Raw genomic sequence first — 27,949 nt, forward strand, 5'->3', positions numbered from 1 at the left:
TGGAAAAATCTGGGAATCTTTGAAATGGCAGATAGCAAAAGTTTTTTTAAAATGAAGCCGGCATCGCAAGCTAATACTTAACTGAGAAATTTTTCGTCCTATTGTGTTTTATATCTTTTCCGTTTGTGCCCCTTCCCCCCGTATGTTATGCTCCACACATTTACAGAGCACGTGTCATTACATAGTAAATGATTGTAAGGTGGGGTGCGAATATGCACTAAGCTTGGCGGGGCGCAATGGGAAAAGATCCCTTTTATTCATAGAGAGGGATAGAGAGAGCAACCACAGCTGAGATTTAATCTGAATGCAAAGATTCCACCAAAATATGTGACGTTTATTGTACGTAGTTTCAGTTGTTGTTATGCAGCAGAATATCCAGAACAAACTCAACATATCACAGATTGCAGACAAGCTGCTTAAGGACCCGTGCGTCCGATGTGAGTAATTGACTTATGTTCTAGTCCCTCTGTGCTGTGTTCGACCGTGTACTATTGGTGTTATATAGCACTTACAAAAATCCCCAATCTACAAGGCTGGCTAATCATTCGGCTATTTTTTATTTAGTTAGCAAATGTGAGGTCGAAAATCTGCTGAAACTGTTTTCCAAATGTTCACGTGATGCAGAGAAGATGGACCGAATGCGATTCAGAGACGTCTTGCACAACACATTTGACATGACTGATGACATGTTAATGGATAGAAGTGAGCGTTACGCTGTTATATAGCAACAAACGAATAAAAATCCATATGCTGTAATACCGAATGTGAAAGTTTCCCTTTGTTATAGCGCAATTTTAGTTGTAGCTCAATTTTAGTAATTGCGCACTTTTAGTTCCAACTATACTATGAGTTGTTCATAAGCAACTGAAACTAGGATTATCAATAAGCTTAATGTATACAAGAGAAATAGAATATCTGATGGTGTATCAGGAAAAGCTTTGTGTTTTTGATCTCTAACTACTATTTAGTAAATTCAGTAAATTTCTCAATTCTAATCTAGGAAAGAATATTAATTTGAATAATCTAAAAGTGCCTGTTTTTCAGTTTTCAAAGCTTTCGACAAAGACAACGATTCTCTGATCAGCAAAGACGAATGGGTCAAAGGAATGTCTACCTACTTGAAAGGATCTCTGGAAGAACAGGCCAAATGTAAGTGAATTTTTCTCGCAAGTGCCACAATCCTGCTCGTTTCTTTAAAAAGAGGGAAGAGTAGTTTGCTTGCAGTAATTAATTGCTGAAACGAAGTCCTGTGATCTTTTTTATGCAATTTTTTGTCTGACGATTTTAAACAGAAGGCATTTAGTCACTGAGCAGCTGACGAGAGATAAAATCATGGTGACAAGAGATAAAATCATGGTGCAAATGCAGTTTATTGACAGTTTGGACCCCCGTCAAACCCAACCCTTCCCCCGATCCAAACCCCCTACTAGTGCGCCCCCTAATGTTAGGCTCTCTAAGCCGAAGCTAGAATCAAATCCAAGCGCTCGCCGATTGTTTGAGAGCTATCCGTTGAACGTTAGTCGGTTATGTTTATTATTTGATCCTTCAATTTTGGTCGATATATTTTTTCTCCAAGCTGTTAGTGGAATAGTTTGACAAAGCGCCAACCGTATAATAAGTCATTTGAAGAATTTATTTGCGTTTTAAATGTTTTATTAGTTCCTGCTATTTTCAAACACTTCGGTTCTGAAATTTAGAAAATTTAGCAACATAAATGTTGCCACAGCATATAAGATATACGCAGACGAAGTATTATAATACCCCATGTAAGGGGTATCTAAGTATCAGTTTCTTTGTTCGTCGTTTTTGGTAATATTTTATTACCCTCGAACGAAGTTAGAAGCAATTATTGTAAACATGGTGGTCTTAAAAAATGTGGCTCGACCGTTTTTGCGCTTTTGTTATACAACATTCTGTGACTTCTCAATTGACTTATTCACGCCTCACTTCTTCATTACTCTCATTCCAAATTAAAATTTGTTGCTAATATAAAAGATTGTTAACTGTTGAGACTCAAAAGCCTTGTAGCTTAGTAGTTAACATTTCTGACTGCTATCCTTGAACCCTTATTAGTCCCAAGTTTTTGCACCCTTAGACAAAAATTTCTGAGCTCCATCCCTAAATTAAATTGTCCCCGACTGTCTTGTTCGGAAGCAATTCATCCAATTTTAGTAGGTTCGTATTTGCTAAAACTACTAATCTGAAGTCATTATTTAAACTAACTTTGCTTTGCCATAGTGGACTTGTAAAACGGATGAGTTATAAGTCTAATATGCGGATGTTTTATTAACACTATAATTTATTCTCTGTAAAGAACGAAGAGAAGAGAGCTCACAGAAGGGACCAGAACGCTAGTGGGAACAAGCTGGAATAATTGAACTTCTTTTCTCAAGTGCTTTTGAATACTTTAAGTGCTACATCCAATTAGAATAGCCGAACCTGCTCCGATTTCTGTGGCCGCTCTCGAAACTCAAATAACAATGGATTCACAGACAATATTGCAACAGAGAAAGAAATTGTCACAAATATCTTTGTAACACTCTTCAGATGTGAGCGAGAATTTCGCCCGATGTTAGTCGGTTACGTTTGTTACTTTGTCTTTCATCGGGTTGTATGCGTTATTGACAAATGTGCTGCTGTTGGTTTGATGTGTTTCATATCGCTAGTTCAGGAAAAAATGTTTTTAATGATACTTAGGATTTTGTTCAAGTTTCTGCGTTGCCTCCTTCACAGAATTTATGCCGAACTGGCAGTCAAGCTGCTGTTTTGCTGGTCAGGTTATTAGCTGATGCAATTCCTTGAATTGTAAATTAGGATTTTTCTGTTGTTTTTGGATTGTATTGGTGATCTGTCTAAGATATGATCGTTTTTTGATGATTTTGCCAATAGAAGCGGGATGAACAGTTAAAGCCAGGTAGGCATGAAGTGGAAACAGGCCTTAAGCTAGTTTTAATATTTAGAGTGCAATTGTACTGACGTTGCTGGGAAATCCGTGTTTTGTTAATGTGTCATTTGATTGTTATATTCGTATTTGTTAAAGGTTGGTCATTGTTTGTGATGGTAGAATGCGCTGAAATGTGTTTGTGTTAATTTTTCGCATTAATTTTTGCATATATTTTTGCGTTTATGCCAACTTGAACACTAGATTTGAAGTAATATTCAGTTCTAATTGCTCTCCAAAGAAGTTTGAAGCAATCTTTGTAAACGTGCTGGTTTTTTTATGCAAAATTAATTCTTGACCGGTTTGACTTGTCGAGTGACTTTTTGGTTTTGCTTGATTCAACTTTCACTCTCATTTACTTTTGTCAGCAGTTTAACTCAAGTTCCGGCAGTTCACTACTAAAAGTTAAATGACAATTGCGCCGAAATGGGGGTATATTTTCGAGTTTTATCAGAGGTTTTATTGGTAATACAATAACATCTAATGACCTCGGTAATTTCAGTTGTTATCCCCCAACTAAAGCAGGCTGCATTAGATTGAGCTCCCGCTAGCTCCCCCTAAATTAAGTTGTCCCCGACTGTGTTGGTCGGAAGCAATTCATCCAATTTTAGTAGGTTTATTTTTCCTAAAACTACTAATCTGGAGTCATTATTTAAACTAACTTTGCTTTGCCATAGTGGACTTGTAAAACGAGTGAGTTAAAGTTAAGTCTAAAATGCGGATGTTTTATGAACACTGTAATTTATTCTCTTTAAAGAACGAAGAGAAGAGAGCTCACAGAAGAGACCAAAACGCTAGTGGGAACAAGCTGGAGTAATTGAACTTCTTTTCTCAAGTGCTTTTGAATACTCTAAGCGGTACATCCAATTAGAATTGCCGAACCTGCTCCAAATTCTGAGACCGCTCTCGAAACTCAAATAACAATGGATTCACAGACAATATTGCAACAGAGAAAGAAATTGTCACAAATATCATTGTAACACTCGTTAGTTGCAAAAATATTCAAAACAGGTGTTTCATTGATAAAAGTTCAGTGTGTCCCAGCTCTTGTTGGTTTGATGTGTTTGATATCGCTAGTTCGGCAAAAAATGTTTTCAACCATACTTAGGACTTCGTTCAGATTTCTGCTTTTAAAAGTTTTGTTTGCCTCATACGAGGATTCATGTCTAACTGGCATTCAAAAGCTGCTGCTCAAGTTAATAGCTGATGCATTTGTTTGAATTGAAAGGACTTTCCTGTTGTTTTCGTATTGTATTGGTGATCTGTCTTTTTTGATGTGATCACTTTTTGCGATTATTACAGCATTCCAAGCAGGGTAAACAGGTAAAGCCAGGTGGGCATTAAGTTGAAACAGGCGTTGAGCTAGTTCTGGCAAATCCTGAATTTAGGGTGAAGAGGTCACTTTTATACCCTAAAGTGAAGCAAATCGTGTTTTGTCAATTTGTTTCATTTGAGCTGATAAGATTGTGTTTGATGAAGGTTGGTCATAGTTTGTGATGGTAGAATGCGCTGAAATGTGTTTGTGTTAATTTTTCGCATTTATATTTGCATACATTTTTGCGTTTATGCCGACTTTAACTCTAGAATTGAAGTAATATTCAGTTCTAATTGCTCTCCAAAGAAGTTTGAAGCAATCTTTGTAAACGTGCTGGTTTTTTATGCGAAATTAATTCTTGACCGGTTTGACTTGTCGAGTGACTTTTTCGTTTTGCTTGATTCAACTTTCACTCTCATTGACTTTTGTCACCAGCTTAACTCAAGTGGCTGCAGCTCACTACTAAAAGTTAAATGACAATTGCGCCGAAATTGGGGTATATTAAGTTTTATCAGTGGTTTTATTGGTATTACAATAACATCTAATGACGTCGGTGATTTCAGTTGTTGCCCTCCAACCAAAGCAGGCTGAATTAGGTTGAGCTCCCACTAGTCGTTCTAGAGCAATTCTGACTTTGGTCGGTTTTGTTTTTTGTATTTTAATTGTTTCTGAAAGCTGGAAGATGGATTATTGGCTAGGCTTTAGCAACACGACTGATTTTGAAGATTTCAACTGCATGAGTTTTAGCAATTTGATTTTTTTTGTCCAACCAGTTTTATGCAAGCTTGTATTTCATCAGTTCAGTAGATTGTCAGAATTGCCTTTGAAGACTTGATTATCAAAAAATAAATCAATATGATTTGTTTTTTTTTAATTTTTTGAAATGGCGATTTTTGTTTTTGAGTTCGAGTGGGCAATGAAAGTTCTTCTAAGGTTGCAGCTGGATTGTTTCCTGATTTCTGTTCTTACATGAATGGCTTTGAAAATTAAATGTTCTATTTTTTTGACAGTTTGTTTTTCTTTCTGCTTATTTCCTTTTTTACAGGGAAGATTTTTCTTAGATGCCAAAGTTTTCGCTTTTGTGTTTAAAAAAACCATTTTTCCCTTCATTACGTTTTCCTTTTGGAGACAGTAGATTTAAATGTTGCAAATGTTGGAAGCTTTGGATTTTTTTCTTTATGGTTCTTGGACTGCTTTTCGCCTGCTTGTCAGGCAGAATTTCTGTCTGTAGTAAAGTTGACTGCTCTTGGCTTCTTGAGACTTTGATAAGGCATACCGTTTTTTAATTCTTTTTTGCGGTCTTAGCCAACGATTTAGCCTGACTGATTTTTCGTCTACCCTTTTCACTTTTCGTCCTCAAAAACGGAAAACAGGTAGGTCCAAGGGGGCATTGAGTTCGCTTAGAGCCTTTCAGCTCATAGTCACCAATAATGCGATTCACGGGAATCGTTTTAGAGACTTATACTCATGGTGTGAGGGCCGTTCTTGCAGTTTGCCCTCCCCCATACCCCCCCCCCCCCCCCCTCCCCGACTTCACCTCTCACCCACATCACGCAATCCGCACCCCTGAACTTCGTTCATTTCAGGCCGTAAGGACTTGGCCCCGTGCAGCCAAATAACTCACCCCCCCACCCGTTGCCCTTTCCTTCAATCCCCCACCCACCGGTGTAGGCCAGTGGTTGGGGGACTCACGGCCCTTCAATTAAGCTAAAGCTAGCTTTAAGCCGGAACTAGCTACTGACGAAGCCAACCGCTCGCCGGTCGTTTGAGGGCAGTTCGTCCGATGTAAGTCGGTTATGCGTAGTTTAATGGTGCATTTATCCATCACATGATCTATATCACTCCAACTGAGCACTTGTGATTGTTGGCCAATTTTTTTCATGAAAATTTATATAAATTCCAATTTCAAGAACGTTGTCAATTTTGCGGTTCAGGCACAATGACTGTCAGAATCATCGCATTGAAAATGAGAAAGTTTGGATCTTTAATCACTCTGGCTCAGAAAATTTTGTGACTTCGTGACCTTTCTAAATATCATTCTTTCCTAATTTCGCGTAGTGACTCCTCCGATGGTTTGATGCAATTTTTTTATTTGATCTAATAAGAAGTTAATATTTGATTTGGAGGGATGAAACTTAGTTTTTATTTTGCGTTGCCGTGTTATTGGGGTTGATACAAATTTTTTGCGTTGCCATGTTATTGGGGTTGATAAAAATTTATCATTTGATGGTTGGTACATATATAGGAATTTAAAAGTGTCACCACGCGGGCTCGAACCGCGGACCTTGTGCGTGTGAGGCACACGTGATAACCACTACACCATGGTGACTTGTCTAAAGGGCTTTAGCGTATTAAACTGTCTAGTTTCATATCACGTTTAGTCTGCTTCGACGTGTACTCGATGTCGGCGGTGAATGCGACTGAGAGTGTGATCAGTAGAGAAGACATCCACTCAATGTTAAAGCACTGTCTAGTCAAACAACCCACTGAAGAAGACCCAGACGAAGGAGTCAAAGATCTGGTTGACTTGATGCTCAAGAAAATGGTCAGTAGCCTCTCATATTGTTTACCAGAAATAGTACGTAATTTTGTTCGAGGTCGAACTCAAAAATAATTATGATAGCTCTCTGTAAAGCTATTCTGTTAGGAGTTTCCTACTAATATTTAGGTTCCGTGTACCGTTTTTATGTTTCTTTTTCAAATATTTTTCTAAGTGTTTAGGTTCGCAAGCGTCCGGTATTCTGCTAAGATGAGAAAATTTCACAAGTTCTGAGGTTGGAAAATAGCACTAAGTTTTGCAAGAATCAATTGAAGAATGAATGAATAATTCGTGTTATGCATTTCGTATTTATACTTTTTATTTACATTTTTGTCCAATCAGAATTGAGTTCATTCTATTAATAGATAGTGAATATTTTATAAGTTTTATTTGAGTCTGAGTCTTCATGCTCGATACTGCGGCTATCTAGAAAAGCGTTTAGCATGGGTTGGAAAACCCATTAATATGTGAGTTTGATCTCTGGTTTTAAGTAGTGTCAAGTTTTTCTAGATCGAAAATGTTCAGTTTTGTGGGTTTGTTATGTGCACTTTTGTGTGTCAGTTTTGCTTGTGAGAAGATTCCTCGGAATGATTCTGTGGCAATTTGTTGCCAGTACAATACAACTTTTGTCGTTGGGGATAGAAATGTGAGCTTTGTCCCCTTTCGTCATTCTGTATGCGGTGAATGGGTGGAGGCATCTGGAGCTCAGGGGATTAGTTTTGCTATTATTCCTTGCGTAGCTGCATTGGCAATCTCGTTCTTAGTGTGATTAGAAGGCCCAGAGAAGTCCATTAGCATTAGTTGTAACGTCAGTAAAGATTAGATTTGAGATGAACTAATGCAAATTTTTTTGGGAAATGTGGTAAGAGTTAATTGAAGTGGTTCCCAAATGTCTTTTTTGATTAGATTTTGTGGGATTAGGAGGAAATGGACTGACAGAAATTGGGGGAATTTTAATGGGAACGGTGATTGTGAATCAGTGATTTGAATTTCAGTTGAATATTTAATACTTAGATTGACTGCGAGCGGTCACGAGTTTTTGGTACAAATTTGTTGGGGGAAGGGGGGGGGGGGTAGATTCTTTTAAATTGTGTTTGCTCGGTTTTATTTGGAAATGGTTTTTTGGTTTTATTATTTGTCGAGTTTAGAATTATTATTTCAGTGAAGTATTATGGCTCGACAGTTAACTGGGTTAAAGGTGTCAAATATTCTATCGACACATCCAGAAAGGTTCGTTTTGTTTTTATAGTTTTAAAGTTTTTGTTTTCATTTGATACAATATTTAATATGGCCTTGTTTAGGCATACCCGGCAAAGAAGTGATCTATTGGGGGATATAAGTAAGTTTAAGGAGGAGTATCTAAAGAGGGGTAAGTTAATAGAACTTGGGTGGAAGGAAGTTCCATGGGTTGACGGATCTGGGTTGAAGAGTTGGCATCAATTAAGGGCTAAGTTAGTTGAAGAGGGGAGGGGGTCAATAGTAGGTGAAAACGGTTGACCGAAATTGCCGTTAGAGATTCGAAATGAAGAAATAGTCGGAATAAAGGAAGACTTTTGTAGAGAAGTGGAAGCGCTTGCTGATATAAATCAAGTAGAAAATTTTATTGATAATATGCCGGCTTATCATGATGAATCACGCATATATGCTAAAGTGTCAGCTTATGGTGGTTTGTATGGCTCAGTCGGCTGGACATTTAATATTGAAGGAATTCTAAATGGAGAAGTTCCCTCTGACCTAGATTGTAATAGGAGAGATGCAATGATACAGTTTGGTCCTTGGTGGACACGATCACATATAGAAATAGGTGGGAGTGATAGTATATCAAAGACAATTGTAGGAGAAAAACTGTTTCTCATTTGTGGGAGCTACACGACGTCCATCGCATTTGATAATGTTGTAGGAACACCCCAGTATTTCATGGAATTAATTAGACGTGGTCCTAAAGCTAGTGAGCTGCCGAGTGATATTTGGTTCTATTTATCAAATAAGTCTAGTGTTTTATGTCAGCCATCACTCTGTGCTCATGCTGTTTTAACAATGTCATTGGGAGTCTCCCTAGTTACTGGTTGGGAAGCACATGACTTACGAAATTCAAGAGTTGCCCAAAGGACATTTACTTCATTTGGGTTAGGGGCTCGAAAGGGAGTTGTTGAGAAACTTTTGAAAGACAAAGGCAAGGAAGCCGCTTTAGAATGGGCATTAAAGAGAGATAAGGACGTCGGTGGCTCCTCAGATGTTACGGAACATATACAATCTTTAGTAAAGAATGAATTCACTATGACTAAGAGACCATATAAGAAAAGGATTAAGTGGGGGGGTGTGCGTAAGTCTAATAAATTGAGTAAAACGGGAGACGTGGGCGAGCTGGAAGAACAACCAATTGTGTACACTTTCCTGCCTCCAAAGGATCCTTCCAAGCTTTAACGTAAGTTCCAGTTTCAATAATTTGGGTTACGGCAGGTGTGAATATTTATGAAAAAGTAATTGCCCGACCTTTTAAAGATTGTTATTCCGAGCTAAGATGGTGATATATGTCTACAAATATGGTTGAACAATAATAGTTTGATGCCAATTCAGGTGCAGAATAATTGTTTTTGAGAAGAAATCGATCTTTTTGTCAGTTCGACGTACCCAATATGATGTAGGGTATTCGTTAAAAAAAATAATTGCCCCGTGTTGGGAAATACTGCTTCAGCGTTAAAAGTAAGTTTTTTTGGAAGAAATAAGTGTAATTAGTTAGAGTTTGATGTCAATTTACCCGCGTAACACTTTTTCCGGAGAAACATACACTTTTTTTTAAAAGCTTTTTTCTCACCTATTATGTTGTGCTGAGTGGTTTGTAGTGGTTGTTCGCGCTCTCTCATGCGGTCTTCGATGATAACAGAGGTCTAAGTAATCAGATAAGAATGAGTACAAAAGTGTTTTGAACCGTAAAAAGGGGTTAAATATGAGTATTCTGCTTTTTTTGTAATTTTCTAAGTTTTTGTTAAGAATTTGTAAAAGGAATATAATGGAATCTTGTTCAATATATACACACAAGGTTTACATCAAAATGCATTTTAGTGGGGAATGAGATTAGTGTGAAGGGGTATGAGGAGGGGCGGGTCGAAGTAACAGGGAATCATTCATTGTGTAGTTCGAATGTTGGTTCGAGGGTGTCGTTGCTGGGGTTTTTAAGACTGTCGAGAACTTGTTGATAGTCAAAACAGTTGGGGCTAAAGGTGACGGTCTTTAGGGTGTATCCCGGGTCAACAAATTCTACAAAAAGGGAAATGGTACCGTCATTGCGGACAATGTAGTCGTCAAATGTGACTAGCATTGCTCGGCGACCATGACGCAAGTAAAGGTACATGGGGAAAGGGAGAATTGTTGGGAAGTAACCCTCGTCATGGTCTTGTCGGTAAATATCCCAATTAATGAAGGGCGAATTTACATTATCGTTTAAATTACTCATTTTAATTAATATTTAGTAATTCAAATTCCCCGTGTAAAAATTCCTCTGTGCTAAGTTCTATAAATGAAATAACGTCAATGTAGGAGGGAGAATTTTTTTCAAAAATTACTTTGTGGGTTGTATTTTCGAACGTGGTTACCCAGAACACAATGGACTCATCAGGAAATTTAAGGTATTGATCAAAATAACACAAGGAAATATTAAAATCTATATAAAAATACATAAATAGGGTAAATCTTGTGGATATAAAATCAAAATATGGGAGAGTGTCTTCATAATGTTCGAGTGAGAGAAATTCGGGGGTTGAGGACCTGGACATTAGTGTGTTTGGGATTTTAGTTTGGAATTGTCTATGGCGAGTAAGGGGGTTGGCTGAAGGGGGAACTTGCGATTGGGGAAGGGGTTAAAGGCTCATCTGAAATAATTTCGTAGTCGGGGGATTCTGGGGTGTCGGGGATAGGCTCGGGATGCTGTGAGTGTTGAGGGAGGTTGCCAATAACTAAAGGATGGTGAAAAATGAAATCAATGTTGGCGTTTTGGTTATTGTTATTTATGCAGTTTTGGATTTCTAACCAAACGGGGGATGTGTAGTCAATTATAACAGGGTATGTGTGCACGGTCACTGTGTCGTTGATAATAAATTCCTGGCGTATATTAAGTTGGATGAGTGGTTCCTGGTGTAAGAAAAAGGAGATTCTATAACTATCGATTGTGGCGTTGTAATGATTAAGGGATGTAAAGATTGGGTTTTGTATTTCTATGAAAAATTCGTAAATGGGTTCAGCCATTCAAAATTTTGTTTTTCCATACAATTTAGTAAATGCTGCTACTGGAGTCTGTTTTCTGCATTCAAGGAATAAATAGTGAAATAATGCATTTCCCCAAATATTTCCGCTTTTCTGAAAATAATTCCCTGTCTTGTGATTGGTTGGTAATTCAAATTTCCATTTTCGCTTTAGCTCTTTGTTAAATCGTGTATATTTTTCATTTTTGGGGTCTGAGTTGTGTTGCATTTCACACATTCGCTTCCCCGTGTGAGGTTAAAACTGTATTTGATTTCGTTTTATTTAAAGTTATTCTGGTTTGATTCTGTTATGTGGCAGGTAAGTTGATTTATCATTTTTCTCGGTTATTTAGAATGTGATTCCTTGGTTGTTGTTTTGTTACTAGAGTTTGATGGTCCCTGATGTCCTCTTTTTGGATTTGAAAATCAAAGAACCTGATAGGTCTGCTTTTGCTCGAATATTAAGAATACCGCTGTTGCTAATTTCTGTTTCGCGTGTCTTTCCGTTGGTTTTTGTGTTAATGCTGGACTGCGATTATTTATGCGCAAACATCTTTAGCGCTTGAGCTGATAACTAAGCGGCGTTTTGGAGGCTGATGAGATTAGCATTGTAATGTAAAAGTTTTCTTTTTTTCTTTTAAGTTTCCGGTTTTTTTTTTTAGATTTTTTTTTCCAAATTTTGAAATAGTATCTTTGAGGAAAGACTTAGGAAAAATTTTAAGCCGGGTTCCACGAGGAGCCCGGGGATCCGTTATTCTTTTTTTTTTGAGTCCGATTTTTGGGCTGAAAGTTTGAGGGTCGTAGCTCTTCTAGTTTTCGAGATATCGCACTTTAAAGTTGAAAATTTTTCTCGACACTTGTAATTTTTTTCAAAATTAGTCTTTCCAAGGGAAATTTTTTGGACTTAGGCGTTTTTGCTTCTCAGATTTTTGTAAAAAAAATTTTTTTTTCTTTTTTTTTTCTTTTAAATGAAAATTTTTTTCTCTTAGACACTTCCCGTGTTCATGGTTCGAAGCGGGTATGCTCCGTAATGGGTGGGCAATTTTGGTTGTGTATGGTCTGGTATATGAGTATAAATTGGTTGAGAAGTGACAGGTGGAGGTCTGTTAATATGTTCAATCGTTAGTGTGGGCTCTTCCGATCTTTTCAGTCGTTTGATGTAGTCCCTCAAAAAGGTGTACGGTGTACGTACTCGTGTGCTATCGTTGTCCTGCTGGGTGTCAAATTCGTTTTTAAGTTCCAAAGGCAGAACAAGTGAACATTTATGTAGTGGATGTTCAGGATGCTCTTGTAGATATTCATAGTCATTGATTGCAACTACTTGCACTGGCTTCGTTTTGATCTTTCTCCCTTCGTGTGTTATTCGGAAAGGAAACCGGCGGTGTAGTTTTGCCCATTTATGTAAAAAATGTGAGTATGTGAGATGTAGAAAAACACTTATCAGGAATGAAAGGAATCCAAATAATAATGACATTTGTCATGGAATGTATTCTTTCAGTCTGTTCTCAAGCTTTGGTTTCAGTGCTTGAATCTTCTCCAATATTGGTTGTGCAATTTTTTCGATCGTTTGTTTGCTGGTTCTTCTTGAATCAATTTGTTGGAATTGTGGCTGTATCTGATGTAGAATTTGAATTTGTGCTTCTGATCTTGATGAGAAACTTGGTAATTCTTCAAGTGGCGGTAGGAGGTTAAAGATGGTACTTATTGGGTCAGGTAATTGGAAGTCAAGTCGTATTGCCGGTACCGAATCGCAAGCTGTAAGATCTGATCGTAAATGAATGTTTGGTCCACGCAGTTGTTTTCCACATCCCAGTGTAATGATGCAAACTCTGCATCCAGGATGCTCAATCCTTGCTAAGGGATTGCTGCCATTCCCTGCGCTCTCGATGAGTGTGTAGTCGTCGCTTGCCGACGTAATTAACCAACGACCGAAGCCGAGATTGCGAGCCTTTTCAGTCAATGGCAATTCGATTACATCCAATTGACAGCGTTGCAATGCAAGTAGCTCGTCGTCGTGGTATAAAAGTGTAGCCATGCAAGACTGATAAGTCTGCTCTGTAGGTATGGCTTTTGTGCATATTGCATATTTTTGGGACCCAATACAATTTTCGAGCTCTTTGTCATCGATAAACGCGAGTTCTTCTCCGTCGTCCGAGACGGCCATGTATTTGGCTTCTAAACGCCAAACTAATGCTTTGCCTGTATCCCCGTCTGGCATGGGGATGGGAATGGCATGCAGCACATTCATAACTGTGCTCTTTGATGCCATCGGTATGGCCAGTGTCAGGATCAGACCTGATTCAATTGCCTCAACTTGTGTGACCAATTTTGTCTCATAGTACGAGAGAATGTCTTGGATTGGTACGGCAAGTGACAATCGGTCCTGTAGCCCATTTTGTTGTAAGTGTACCATTGTAAGGATTTCATGGAGCTGCTGACGAGGTACCAGCGACATAGGTAATAGCTGGTTCATGAGTGGTGTTAGTGAATTCAGAACGTTTATTCTAAAGGTGTACAGAGCTGCTCTGTAGGTTTTAATGTTCGCCAGAATTGTCTGAAAGATATTGCTTAAGACAAGACTGTGTTGGTTTATTTGTTCGCGTACATAAAGGTATTGTACGCAATTTCTCATATGGTGGACATTCTGACGGAGCGCAGTGAACTGCCCCTCTGCTAGCTCCCAGTTCCTGTTTTGGGTTTTAATTATCTCGTCCTGCGCCTCTTTTATTGCTTTAAGTTCTCCCGAGACTACAAAGAATTTTTCGTTCTGTGAAGTTGTTATCTGTTCGACATGTTCTGTCAGGTATTGGAGGTAAGCCATGGCTTGTCTGATGTTTTCTTGGTTTCGTTTTACCCGTTTGTCGCATCCTCCAAATACGGATTTGATAAAGCACAGGAGTTTGTCTCCTGCGCCAATGCCAATTCCCAGAACTGCAGCAGCTGCGGCTGCAGCGGCTGCTGCCCTTGGTTTTCGAGAAAAAGTTGTGTCCGTTGCGGCGTGTGAGCGGAGGAGTTGTGACATTTCTATTTTTAAGGTTTCGATATCCTGCTGTGCGAGTTCGTTTTCCATGATAGCTTGTTTCGCGATCCATTGTAAACCAGATGTTGATTCAGTCATGTTGGTATAATTGAGTGGGCAACCATAATTCTTTGAAGTCCACATACTTGCCAGTTCTCGAGTGAGATTTGTAAGTTTCGACTCTACTGTTTTATTGTAGACTGGGTAAGGGACTAGAATTTCTGTCTTTACAAATTTTTCTGTTAAGAGAATTTTCTGATGTAAGTTAAAAAGTACACCATCTTTAGTTGCCACTGCCGGTTGGTTACTTGAGGCGGTTTGAATATTTGTCAATAAGTAAAGTAGGAAGCAGGCTATAGCTTGTTCTGGAAGGTAATTGAACATGGTTTATGAATGGGGTTGTTTTTTTTCGAGTTGAGAATGCTGCTGATTTCGAAGTGAGTAAAGTTGAAGAATGATTTTACTAGTTATTTTTGTGGTATATATAGTGAATACAAGCGATTGTCATTGGGCGAGATAATAGCCAATAAGAATGGAGCAGTAAAGTAATGACGTCATAGTAAAGAATCTTCTGTATCCGTTGCGTAGTCCAGAGTTTGATGAAGATTACCGTCAATTTGTTGCCTATGGAGAGTTAGTGGAATGACCCGTCTTCTGTTTGGTAAAATTGGGCCTAGGTCTATTAATTCTCTGGGAGGTACCCTATGCCTTAATGGCGATGAGTGCCTAGGACCTTGGAAATTAATGTCTGAGTCAGTTTCTGTTGTTTCGAATACTGGATCGTCGTACGATGCTACCTCGTTATATTCTTGGGAGTTGGTTACTGCTAATTCGTTTGCTGAATTTCGCAGAGAATCTTCCATTCCTGGTGTTTGTTCAGTTGCATCATTGTTTTGGGGCATTGAAGTGTTGGTTTCCGCAGAATTGAAGGTATCCTCGATGTTTCCCGAGGCTATTGAGAAATAGAACTCAAGCGAGGACTCGGGGTCACTGGTGCTAGTTTCTATATCGCTGTTTTCTGTATCACTGAAAACAATGGAGAGGTCAGGGTCAGGGTAATGACTGAGTGGGAAGTAAGTGATCACTTTCACTTGCGGATCTTCTTCGGAAACTTGTAGGCTGTTATATACTGAGTGCTCTCTTGCCAATGCAAGGTGGTCGCTTCGTCTCAGGTTGTAGGGCCTTTGTGAGCCAAATCGTGCATCTGTTTGAGGGAAATTACTGTTTGCGGAAAAGACGTAATCTCCCACATCTATTGTTTCTGGTGTTTCTCTTGCTTCAGACGGCACGGAGCCTTCTACAAAGAATGTATTTTCGTCGTATATAGTTTCCTGTTGTATTTGTTGATGGTTTGTTGGCGGTTCTCGTGCTGAGAAGCTCGCTGTTTGTACATTTTGATTGAAACTGATTGATCTCGTTTCTGGCACTGTTCTGGGTAGAGTCATTGCTTCTTGGTTGATGTGGTTCTCGATCTGGTTATCAAAGAACTGAGGTTCTCGTTCCTCTTCAGGGATTGAGGGATCGGCCTCAAAATTTCGAGGGTCGATTGATGCTAAGTCTTGGATTTCATATTGTGGTTTTATTGGTCGCAATCGCATTCTGTGTACACATTGTGTATAGTTTGTGTTAATTTTCCGCACAATATAGTTGGCATTTGTGAGTCTCTTTTCCACTCTGTACATAGGAATCCATCTGCTCTGTTGTTTGTTCATAGTTGCGATTTGTGTTGTACATTTTGGGTCCAAAATGAGGCAATAAGTGTGCTCTTTCAGAGGAGATGCATTGGCTTTCCTGTCGTAATATTTCTTGTATTTGAGGTATGAATGAATAAGATTTTCTTTCACGGAAGCGAATAGCTCAGTTGTTTTATCCTGGATTTCCTTTATGCAATCCGCTTTTGGCTTGTGTTGCCAAAGACGTGTATTTTGAAAGCGTAGGTCGAGTGGGTTGACTGGTGTGCGTCCGTGAAATACGTCTGATGGCGTACACCCTATTGCTGGAGCGTAGGTAGTGTTGTGTATGAATACTGCAATATCAACGTATCTATGCCAGTCAGAAGACGTTTGGTTTTCATTTATTCGCAGAATTTGTTTGAGTGGGGCGTGGTTTCTTTCGAGTAATCCAATTGTTTGTGCGTGTTTCAATGTGCAGTGTTTGAGTTTGATCTCAAGAATTGTGGCAAGTTCGCTCATTAAATGTGACGTGAAAGCTGTCCCTAGGTCGCAGATTATCTGTGATGGAATGTATGAATGTTTCAGGAAGATAGAAATAAGCGCTCGGGCTACAACGTCGGCGTCACCTTTCATCAGAGGTATTGCGAATAAGTATTTCGAGAAGACATCTATCCCGGATAATATGAAGGTGTACGGTGAAGGGTGCATTTTGCCGACAAGGTCGATGAGGAGTACATCTGCTGGAAAATTTTGTAAGGAAGACATTGGTTGTAGAGGCGGTCTCAAAGCTGCTGTGGGACTAGGTTTAGTTTGTAAACAAGTCACGCAGTTTCTGATGTAGTCAGTTAGTGTTTCGGTGAAATTGGGGAAATAGAACCGCTTCCGAAATTCGGCTATGGTACGCGACACACCTTTATGTCCGCTCCAGACACTGTTGTGGATGCGGAAGAGTACTTCTTTTTGCAAGTGAATTGGAACACAGTATTGTTTGATGAAGCTGTTGCCCGTGTGATTGTAGAACTTTCTGTGTAGCACTCCGTCAAACATAGCGAGTCTTGGGTATTGTTTCAGGTACTTTTTCAAGTCTGCTGAGAGATATTGGGCGGTTGTTGGTGGGCCTCTTTCGAACCAAAGGATAACTCTTTTGATGTCTGAGTCTTTTTGTTGTTCGGCTCTTAGATTCAGTGGCGAGTGACCGGTTGTATCAAAGTCGTCCATTGGATTGTGTTCGTGTATTGCCTGGAGCTGCGCCGGTTTTATTTGTTGAATATGAACCTCCTCAATGATTTCTGTTTGGTCTGTTTCGTTGACGGTCTCTTGGAGATCGATGGAACAATTTTGACATTGGGGAGTTGTAAAACGGCATCCAGAATTTGCTTGTTTTTGAGTGATAAATTTCCCAAAAGAATAAACATTAATTTGAGATAAACATGAATTTTGAGACAATTGTTTCTTTTTTTTTATGAAGCTTCAGCTGTGATGATTTTTCTCTGATTCCGTTTCTTTAGTGTTGCAGAATGACGCTCTTGATCTCTGTCGCCATATGATAGCTCTCTGTAAAGCTATTCTGTTAGGAGTTTCCTACTAATATTTAGGTTCCGTGTACCGTTTTTATGTTTCTTTTTCAAATATTTTTCTAAGTGTTTAGGTTCGCAAGCGTCCGGTATTCTGCTAAGATGAGAAAATTTCACAAGTTCTGAGGTTGGAAAATAGCACTAAGTTTTGCAAGAATCAATTGAAGAATGAATGAATAATTCGTGTTATGCATTTCGTATTTATACTTTTTATTTACATTTTTGTCCAATCAGAATTGAGTTCATTCTATTAATAGATAGTGAATATTTTATAAGTTTTATTTGAGTCTGAGTCTTCATGCTCGATAATAATTTTGGGCCAAACTTGAAAAAAATAGTTCATGGCCTGTGGTAAGAAGCACTGTGGTTTAATGTTTCTTAGAAATTGATCTCATGTTTGACAAAACGAGGTTGGACCCAGTCTGTATTAGTGATATGAATACAGAATAGGTCCATCCCCGCCGCGCTCACTCCACGCCCCTTCAATTAAGCGAAAGGTGACCTCCCTAAACCTTACATAGCCACTGACGAAGCTAGCAGCTCGCCAGTTGTGAGCGAGAAATTCTCCCGACGTTAGTCGGTTACGTTTGTTACTTTTTCTTTCATCGGGTTGTATTCGTTACTGACGTTGTATTCGTTACTGACAAATGTGCTGCCATTGGTTTGATGTGTTTGATATTGGTAGTTCGGGAAAAATGTTTTTAATAATACTTAGGATTTTGTTCACAGGTTTCTGCTTTGCCTTCTTCAGTTTTTTGCCTCCTTATACGAGGATTTATGCCGAGTCAAAAGCTGCTGTTTTGGTGTTCAGGTTATTAGCTGATGCAATTCCTTGAATTGTAATTTAGGACTTTTCTGTTGTGTTTTTGGATTGTATTGGTGATCTGTCTAAGATATAATCATTTTTTTTTCAATGATTTTACCATTATAAGCGGGATAAACAGTTAAAGCCAGGTAGGCATTAAGTTGAAACAGGCCTTAAGCTAGTTTTAATCTTTGGAGTGCAATTGTACTGAAATTGCTGGGAAATCCGGAATTTAAGGTGAAAAGGTCAGTTTTGGACCCTAAAGTGAAGCAAATAGTGTTTTGTCAATGTGTTTCATTTGATTTGTTATAGTTTTTGTGCTTAGAATGCGCTGAAATGTTTTTTCCAGTTTAATGCCTTTATATTTGTTCTTTATGCGGACGTTAATTCTAGAATTGAGGTTTTATCACTTTTGATGCTCTAGAACGAAGTCTGAAGCAATTATTGTAAACATGCTAGTCTTTTTATGCAAAATTTTTGCTTGACCGTTTTGCCTTCATTCTTGCTTGACCGTTCGCTCTCATTTACAGGAGTCAGCAGCTGAACTCATGTGGCGGCAGTTCACTACTAAAAGTAAATTGAAAAGTGCGCCGAAATTGGAGTATTTTCTACTTAAAGTTTTATCTAATAACCTCCAATGACGTCATTTGAAGAGCCCCATTTGTGACTTCAGTTCCTTTCCCCAACTAAAGCAGAATGCATTAGATTCGAGCTCTCACTAGTCGTTCGAGAGCAATTCTTCCAATGTTAATCGTTTTTGTTTTTTATTTTGTTTTTTAATTGTTTCTGAAAGCTAGCTTGAAGATGGATTATTGGCTAGGTTTTAGCAACATGGCTGGTTTTGAAGATTTCATTTTCCTGAATTTAAGCGACTTCATGAATTTTAGCAATTTGATTATTTTGTCCAACCAGTTTTATGCCAGCCTGTAGTTAATCAGTTCAGTAGATTTTGAGAATTGCCTTCGAAGACTTGAGTATCAAAAAGTATATTAATGATTTGTTTTTTTTTAATTTTTTGAAAATGTTGGTGATTTTTGGTTTTCGAGTTCGAGTGGTCAATGAAATTTCTTATGAGCTTGCAGCTGAATTGTTGCTTGAATTCTATTCTTACATGTTTAGTTCTGAAAATTAAATGAGTGTTAGTTTTTTGACAGTTTGTTCTTTGTCTCTGCTTGTTTCCAATATGTCAAGGAAGATTTTTCTTAGATGCCACGGTTTCTGCTATTGAGTTGAACAAATTTTTGCTTCTGTTCTCTTCATTACGGTTTTCTTTTGAAGACATTAGATTCTTAGCAAATGGATTTTTCTTTAAGGTTCTTGGACGGCTTTTCGCGTGCTTGTCAGGCAGAATTTTGTTTGTAATAAAGCTAACTACTGTTGACTTCTTGCGATTGTGACAAGGGATACCGTTTTCAATACTTTAACTGTAACGACGAAAGTATGAACAATTTAAATGCTAATTTCAATTTTATCACTAAATTTGTAAAACAAAGTTTTGTCTTTTGGAAGTTCTTCATTCAATTGTCTGGATTTCTTATCAGAATTTGACCTAGTTGTTCACAATGCAAAGAATTTGAATTGTATTGGGACGCTGTCTTTTTATGGATCTGTTCACACAATTTGATTTTTGAAGTCAAATTAAGATAGTGATTTCGGTCACGCCTAAAAGCGAGGGGTTTTTAAGGGGTGAATTTTTATTCTCGTTAAACTTCAATGGGCAAAGTTATCTGAAGAAAAATTTCCTTTCTGTCTTGTGGTTTATTTCACATACGGCAATTTGACTTCGATGTTCACTGTGACTTCGATGATTCTTAGGCCATTCGATGTTTTTGTTTTGTAACGAAAATTCTTTAAAATGAAGGTCAGTACTTGTCCTGCTATGTTTTTTTTTACTTCAAACAAAATGTTTTGCTTTACCTTTTTCACAGCTTGTTCATTATTTCCAGCTCAAAGTGGTTTTAAGCTGCAGTTGCTCAACAAAGCAATATAAAATGAACAGAGTCGGTATCGATCAGAGTCAGTAATCGAAAAAAGCCTTAATTTTAGTTACCAGGTCTAATTGTTGTTGCTAATGATACTAATCCCGGTATCCTCTCATTCAGAAACAGTAGTGTGCCTAACGACGAAATGGAATCGAAATAGTCGACTTGTCGTTTTTAAATGAAATCATTGGAGGTTGTGGGAATCAATGGCGGCTATTTTCTGACAATCTCTGCCAGGCATTTTGTGCCTAACAGTTGAATTCTATTTTCGGCAATTTTTTGTCCCTGCTGAGAATAGAACGTCATCAAAAATCTGTAGTTTGTGGTCTTTAGCTATCGGGCTTAAGCAAATTTTATTTCGAAAACGTTATCATCTGTAGCATGAGTTCTGTTTGTTGGTCCTTACTGAATTTCACACCAAATATTTACTTTTAACAGTAATTCTTTTTCAATTGTGGACGTTTTCTCTATTGAATAGATTTCTGCTAATGTATGTCAAATGATTGTGTTAACAGGACTTTGACAAGGATGGCAAGCTGTCTTTCGATGAGTTCCGATGTTCAGTACTGGATGACCCTCTTCTTCTCGAGGCATTTGGACCTTGTCTTCCAGATTCTAAAGTAGGCAATTCAAAAAATCGTGTTTATTAAATGCCCAATAGCTTAGTGTTTATCACTGATTTTTTTTTCTGGCGGTGGTTGTATAATATACTGTGTTGCATCAGCTGAAAGGCTGGTAAAATTTTTCCATAACAAGGGCATCAAGCTGATTTTTTGAAAATGGGCCTTATCATACTATTTATTTGGCATGACACATACTACAATGTCTCTTAATATACAAGGATGAACGTTAACGGTTATGTACGGTTTAAGAGTAACTACATAACTCTTAAATTAATTAATTAAAGTAATAAGTAATGGCTGTCAGAGAAGGAATGAATTTTCGTTAGGAACTCATTACAAAGTACATGTCACATTCAAAGGTTTCACATTCAAAGGAAATTGCACGAAATTGAAATTGTCAATATTTCCGGGATGTTAGTTTCTAGGTACTCGATTTGTCGAAACTACCGGGGAGACATAAATTCGTGGTATGGAGGAAAATTTTCTGTAGGTTGGACCCCACCTCACATATGACAGATTATAGCTGTTCTTCGTAGACTTTTTAGCGTTTTTAATTGCCGCACAAGGATAGCTGGGGCTATTAATGGCCTTCGCATGGTTTTTTTACGTCGCGAAGAGCAGTATTGGTTTCCGTGTGGTTTTTGTTACCGGAAGTACTATCTGTTCAAACGGCGGTTTGACCTAAAAGGGAAGGCGAGTAAAATTGCCGTGTGAACAAATTTTTCTGAGCGAGAGGTGAAGTTTTTTGATCATGCGCTCAGTTTTGTGAGTGAATTTTGGACTTCGAAAAGTGTTCTTGAGAGATTGGCGCATATAGAGAACCGTTTTTGGCCATTTTTTGTCCATTTCTCAATTCCTTTTCTTGTAATTTGGTTTTCTGTATAAATAGTTTTTGACCAATGCTGCATTGTTATGTAGCTCTCTGAAATCGATAACTCAATTTTTTTGAGAGCCTAATAATGTTTTTAAAGTGCAAAATAGGTTTTTTTCACTCATTTCGTTTTTGGATTTTAGGAAGGACATTTTTCTGGAAAATAAGCATATTTGGCAACGTCCTTTTGACAATTCATACATTAGGCACTTCTCTTTAACGGAATCCTTTTTGTTTTATAAAATTGTAAATATACTAATATAATTTTGTCCAATCATTCCAGGTTTTTGTCCAATCATTTTTGTTCTTTTGTTTTAATTACTAGAAAAAGTATTTCTGTGCATCGGCACGGATTTTTTTGTGTTATGAATAATTGGTTGTTTATTGGCGTTATCTTTGAAATTCAATCAAAATTTGTTTCATGAACGCATTTTAAGCAATATGACAATTTAACAACTGTCAATTTTTTTTGTTCCGAATCTTTGAACTAATTCAACTTTTTTTTATTTAAACAAGAGATTCAGTGAGCGATTTTTTGAGCCATGAATGCTTAGTAAAGTTTTCTGTTTTTCTACTTCATCTTATTTGTTTTTTAACTTAAACTTAAATTTAAGATGTGCTGTTTTTGCATTTCTTTTTTTCGCAATGTTTTTGTATTATCCATACTCTAGCATGTATCATTCTAGCATTCTCCTCAGACCTAGAATTTTATTGTCAAGATTTCCCATTCCTTGAAAAATCTTAATTTCATCCTGTATTTGTTAGGTTTTAAATTTTTGTTGGTTTGCAATTGATTTCATATAATGTAGCACTTAGACTTTGCTGGTATTTGTTTTTAGAAACTCTGACCGATTTTTAATTTTTGTTAATTGTTTGGGGTAGGTTCTTAAAAAAACAGTTTTTGCTTTTGAGTGTTACTCTGTTCCTTTCGTTTAAGATCACTAAAATTGTTTGAATTCATTTTGTCTGCTACCTTCAATAACAGCTTCGAATCGCATCCGGAGTTCTTCCGGCCATGTTTTTTGTCTTGTTTGACAGGAAGTAGTTTTGTTCATGCAATTCTTAAAAAGTATATATGGCAACGTACAAATCATGAAGTGGACTCCTTTTTTTAACTGAAGTAGTTTTTTTTTAAAAAAAACCCTCCGATTGTGTTCAATTTTTCTAAGTTTGTTTTGTGTTTCCGGTTTCATTTATTAGAAAGTTTTTTTCCACTCTCACGGTTTTTACTTTGATGATATTAATAGTTGAATTTTGTTGGCGTCAAGTCTATAAATTTTGTTTCAAAATTCCAGGTTTAACATTACTTGGACGACAATTTTTAGTAATTTGTTGTTTCGAATCTGTAATTTTTTCACTTTTTTTCAGACAAAGAGATGGCTATGTGTTTTTAAGGTCACGATTGCTATTTAATTATTTGCTCTATATTGTATTTCTTTTTCAACTTTCGATTATTACGAAGTACTCTTTTTATTTTTTTACAATGTGTCAGTGTCCTCCATATTGTTTCTTGTTCTTCATAGAGTTTTTTGTTCAAAAAATTTTAGCACTTTTTTCTTTCAGAGAGAAATTATTTAGCCTTTTGTTTCGGATTTTTTTTTCGTTTTTTGTGGGTTTGATTTTATTTTAAAAAATGCCAGTTTGTATTCGTACTGTCTACATCTTTAATAATCAAGAGAATTATACTTTATTGTTGTTCCGATTAATGTGACTCCAAAGAAAAAAGTAAGTGTTTGTTTGTCTCCTAAATAAGTTTTTTTTGAAATTTTGTTTTTTCTAAGAATATTATCTGACTTTTGCTTCCCAAGTTTTTTGTTTTAGCCGATGAGTTTTTTGACTATCTTTTTTTTCCGCACAATAATTTTGCGGTATCAAGATTTTGCAGAAAGTTTTATGTCAAAATTTTAATCACGTGGATCTTCATTTATATGCTTTCTTGATGTAATTGTTTTTATGAGAGCTTTTTCAATGGTGTCAATGCTCAAGTCGGTATTGTTTGCGAAGTTCCGTAATTGGTTCCGGAATTCTTGCAGCTATTTTTTTGTTACAATAATATGACGTCACAATCACTTCAAATCTGCTTTTTGTTCATTCGTTTATGCAATTTTAACTGAATCGCATGCGTGACGTCATTTTTCACTCTTATTAAAGCGAGTTTTTTGTTCATTCGCATGATTAAATTTTTGATCACGCGTGACGTACCTCGGTCTCAAAAATGACTTACTGACTCTGAAACTGACTTTTCTTTAAAGAGGAGGTCAATTGCGTGCCTGTCACTCTAATCGAAGGTTATTTTTGAGCAGCTAATGGAAGCAGCAATAACTTGAATATAATATCTCAGAATTAAATAAAGTTTTTTTAATAGCCGCTGTCAGCCTCTCAACGGCTATTATTTAGGTGCTCTCCTTTTTTTAAATTTGCTTTACGTTTTGATCAGGTTTTTCGTTTTACATAATTCACGATTTTCACGTTTGACTTCTGACTTACTTCACTCAATGTTTCTACTGAATGGGTTTTGAATTCTTTCATGCACTGAATTACGCAATATAGTGAGTACGGTCAAAGTCAAAAGAGCAAAATAAATCAAAAGAGACGGGATAAACCGATAAAGCCCGGTCATTAAGTCATTGAGAATTAGGTTATCAAAGTTCATCAGAGTGTTTGCTAGCTGACATTCGTATTAAGTTTATTAGCTCTCGGTTTAGAAGCTGAATTAAGTTCAGTTTTATAATCTAACTGAAACTGCACGCCGAATTGGAACACTTTTTCACAATGAAAAAAAAGCAGAAAAAAGTTCGGTTAATTTGTCACTTTTTTCTGTTTCATTCCCGATTTGCATCAAGCGCGTCAACGGCGGCTATTTTTTGGCAATCTGCCGGCTATGTTTTGGTCTGTTTCTTATACTATCTTTTGGAAACTGTAGATCTACAAAGCTACTGCGGTTATTTGCTGCCAAGCTGCTAGCTATGTTTTAGACTTGGCGTGCTCCTGCTGTTGATATCTTTTACGTTCGATTATTAATTGCCGCTTCAGCTTCTCTGATGGCTATTATAGCGTCGCTTTTTTTTTACTTTCAAAGAATTTGATTTGTATTGGGGCGCTGTCTTTTTTTAGATTTATTCACGCATTTTCATGATTGTTGACAAATTGAAGTGATTTAGGTCACGCCGAGACAACAAGTGGAGCAGAAAACCGAGTTGTGTTTTGGTGTGAAATCTTTTTGTCTTCTTTCTGCTGTTTTCATTTTCCACTAGTTTTATTCATAGTGGTTTTAAACTCTTGCTCAGCAGTCTTGAACGAATTTTGAAATGGTATAAACCCATGATGCACATTTTTAGATGCCCGCTACATAAACTTCTTTCTTATTAATAGCCGCCCTCATCTTCTCAGCCGGCTATTATAGCGCTCCTATTTTTTTCGTCGAACTATTTGCTTTACCCATTTTGCCGCTTTTTCGACATTTTGCGTGAAATCTTTTTGACTTCCCTAGGCTAGTTTCACTCTTCTGTCATTCTGCTTAAAGTCATTTTAAACAGCAGCTGCTCAGCAAAGCAATTCAAAATGAAAAGAGTCAGTATAAAAAAATCAAATTCAGAAATAGAAACGGGATAAACCCATAAAGCCCATTTTTAGATGCCCGGTACTTTCTATGATGCTTATTGTTATTGATACTGGACCCTGTAGCCTCTCACTGAGAGACAGGAGTATGTTCAATTACGAAATGACATCAAAATAAATCGCACTTAAAAATGTTTTTGTTCTTTTCTTTCAATCCCAATAGAGTTATGGGAATCAACGGCGGCTATTTTCCGGCAATCTGCCGGGTGTGTTTAGTCTTAGTTATCATCTTCAATGCTTATTTGTGTTGATACTGGCCCTTATATCCTCTCATTAAGGAACAGGAGTATGTCTAACTTCAAAATAATAAAATATCGCATTTTGAAAATGTTTTTGTACAAAAATCAATCGTCTTTTTCTGTTTTTTTTTTCAACCCCAATTAGGGTTATGGGGTTCAACGGTGGCTATTTTCCGGCAATCTGCCGGATATGTTGACAATATCATGGGAATCTCATTTCTCTCAAAAGAACTTCTAGCTCTTGAAAAATTGAACTGGGATGCCTGATTTAAAAAAGCATCAGATCTAGACGTAGCTCCTGTAAGCTAAAGGCCACTTAAGCCCTGAAATATAATTAGTTTAGTGCTTTTGTTCTTTATCTTTAGCAAGCACTGTACTAACTCAAAATCTTTGTGAAATGGAAAGTTTCCTGTCAGGAGCTGACAGAAATTTTTACTCATATCTAATGTAACCAAGTTTTGATAAAAAATACATTTTTCACTCTTGTTAGAGTACTCCTCTTAGAGGACGGCAGATTCATTTGAGTACTTTTAGACCTATGCAATGTTTTGTTAGAGTACTAATCAAACCTGTATATAGGTTGTCTAAAATCATCTTAAAATGACTATCTACATTGAAGTTGACGGTGAGCATTAACAAGGCTTAAACGTTTCTGATTTCTGGCAAGTTAAGTTTGCAGTTAAGTATGATTAATAGCCGCCCTCATCTTCTCAGCCGGCTATTATAGCGCTCCTATTTTTTTTACAATGCAAAGAATTTGAATTGTATTGGGGCGCTGTCTGTTCACACATTTTCATGATTTTTGCAGTCAAATTGGAGTAGTGATTTTGGTCACGCCGAAACAGGAAATCGAGCGAAAAAGCGAGTGGTTTTGCGGCGTGAAATTTTTTCGCTCTAATTTTAAAGTAGAGTGAGAATACGGTGTTTGAACAAAAATTCGCTTTATCGGTAGTGATTTTTTGTTCACATGCGGCAATTTCACTTTGATTTTTATTGTTTTTTCGATTTTTTGGATAGGATTTTTTTCTAAATGATTTTTCCAATCCATTCATAGTCCGTTCTAGGTCTAGTTTTCTGTTTAGTCAATGAAAATTCTTTGAATTGTACGTCAGGACTTGTCCTGCTATGTTTTTTTTCTTCGTCGAATAAAAAAATGTTTCGCTTTACCTCATTTTGCCGCCTTTTCAACATTTTGCGTGAAATCTTTGACTTCTCTAGGCTAGTTTCTCTCTTCTCTCATTCTGCTAAAAGTGATTTTGAACATCAGTTGCTCAGCAAAGCAATTCAAAATGAACAGAGTTAGTACAAAAATGGATGTCAGAAATAGAAACGGGATAAACCCATAAAGCCCAATTTTAGATGCCCGCTATTTGAACGTCGTTCCTATAAGTCTTATTTACCATCTCTAATGCTTATTGTCATTGATAGGAGCCCCTGTAGCCTCTCTCTAAGAAACAGAAGTATGTTCAACTACGAAATGCCATCAAAATAAATCGGACTTAAAAAATGTTTTTGTACAAAAATCTTTTTTTTTTCAATATGTTCTGTTATTTCAATCCCAATCATGCTTATTGGAATCAACGGCGGCTATTTTCCGGCAATCTGCCGGGTATGTTTTCTATTGCAGTCTAATGTAGAGTTAACCGAATTGTGATACAGTGATCATTACAGCCAAAATTTTGAAATTTTGATGCATGCAATGTGTCCTTTCCCATTTTTGTCAACCAAATGCCTCAAGGTTACACGTGAACTTGAAATTCGTGGTGGGCTTGAAAGCTGGCACAAATTTCAAGAAGATATCGATTTTAATGATGAAATGTTATTCAATCAAGTTGGTTTTGAATCTGCGCTGGTTCTGTTTATAGACTCGCCTGGTGTTTCTGCGGACAATTGAGGATCCGAAGGGGAGAAAGAATAGCCAAGGGGCAACTGACAATATTCCGGAATCACTCAAACAGATTAGACTGAAGCCAGTCTGAATCCAGTGTGAACTCTTCTGCTAATAAGTAACTGTTCGTTTTGTGATCCACATATGTGCAAAATTAAGATTGCAGTCGTCGATCCTTGACGTAAGTTCGAAGTTAACATTAGTATTCTTAAGAAACATTCTTCTGGTGCTGTGATGCGGCCTAAATCAACATTTAAAGCAATTTTGAATGCCTGCTGAGGTTGAAAGCAGTCGAGTGAGTTGTGTCTCTAATTTTGCACCTGTGGTCTTGTAGTTAATGTATTTCAGTTTGCCTTCACCTTAATCATGCTTTACTTTATTCAAGTGCAATCAAAACCATCCCTATAATCATGTGCAATTCTCTATTTTGAGTGCAATAGGGGTTTGAAGAGTATGTAAAAAGTAAATAGTGGTTTGTAAAATATGTAAATATGTAATAATGAATAAATAACGTATAAATTTATTATTTAATCATGCAATAGAAATGCAAACTAGCTTGGAAGTTGTAAATACTAAGCGATGATGTTAGTTCTAGTTAGTAAAATTAAAAGTGTTTCATTTTTG

General features: G+C 37.2%; 1 protein-coding gene and 1 non-coding gene across 2 annotated transcripts; one reads left to right on the forward strand and one right to left on the reverse strand.

Annotated features, from left to right (window-relative positions):
• The first annotated feature begins 325 nt into the window (after positions 1-325).
• On the forward strand, positions 326-27,949 carry LOC142348336 (calaxin-like). Its single transcript, XM_075399646.1, has 6 exons — positions 326-437; positions 565-702; positions 1,045-1,149; positions 6,638-6,801; positions 20,602-20,706; positions 27,303-27,949. Exons 1-6 carry the CDS (start codon positions 362-364, stop codon positions 27,414-27,416), a joined length of 702 nt encoding a protein of 233 aa, XP_075255761.1. The 5' UTR covers positions 326-361; the 3' UTR covers positions 27,417-27,949.
• Positions 6,513-6,585, reverse strand: Trnav-cac (transfer RNA valine (anticodon CAC)). The gene has a single exon. It is a non-coding gene; the product is annotated as a tRNA-Val (tRNA).

Source organism: Convolutriloba macropyga, chromosome 10 (genome assembly GCF_964194025.1).
Source record: "Convolutriloba macropyga chromosome 10, txConMacr16.3, whole genome shotgun sequence".
Lineage (NCBI taxonomy): Eukaryota > Metazoa > Xenacoelomorpha > Acoela > Convolutidae > Convolutriloba > Convolutriloba macropyga.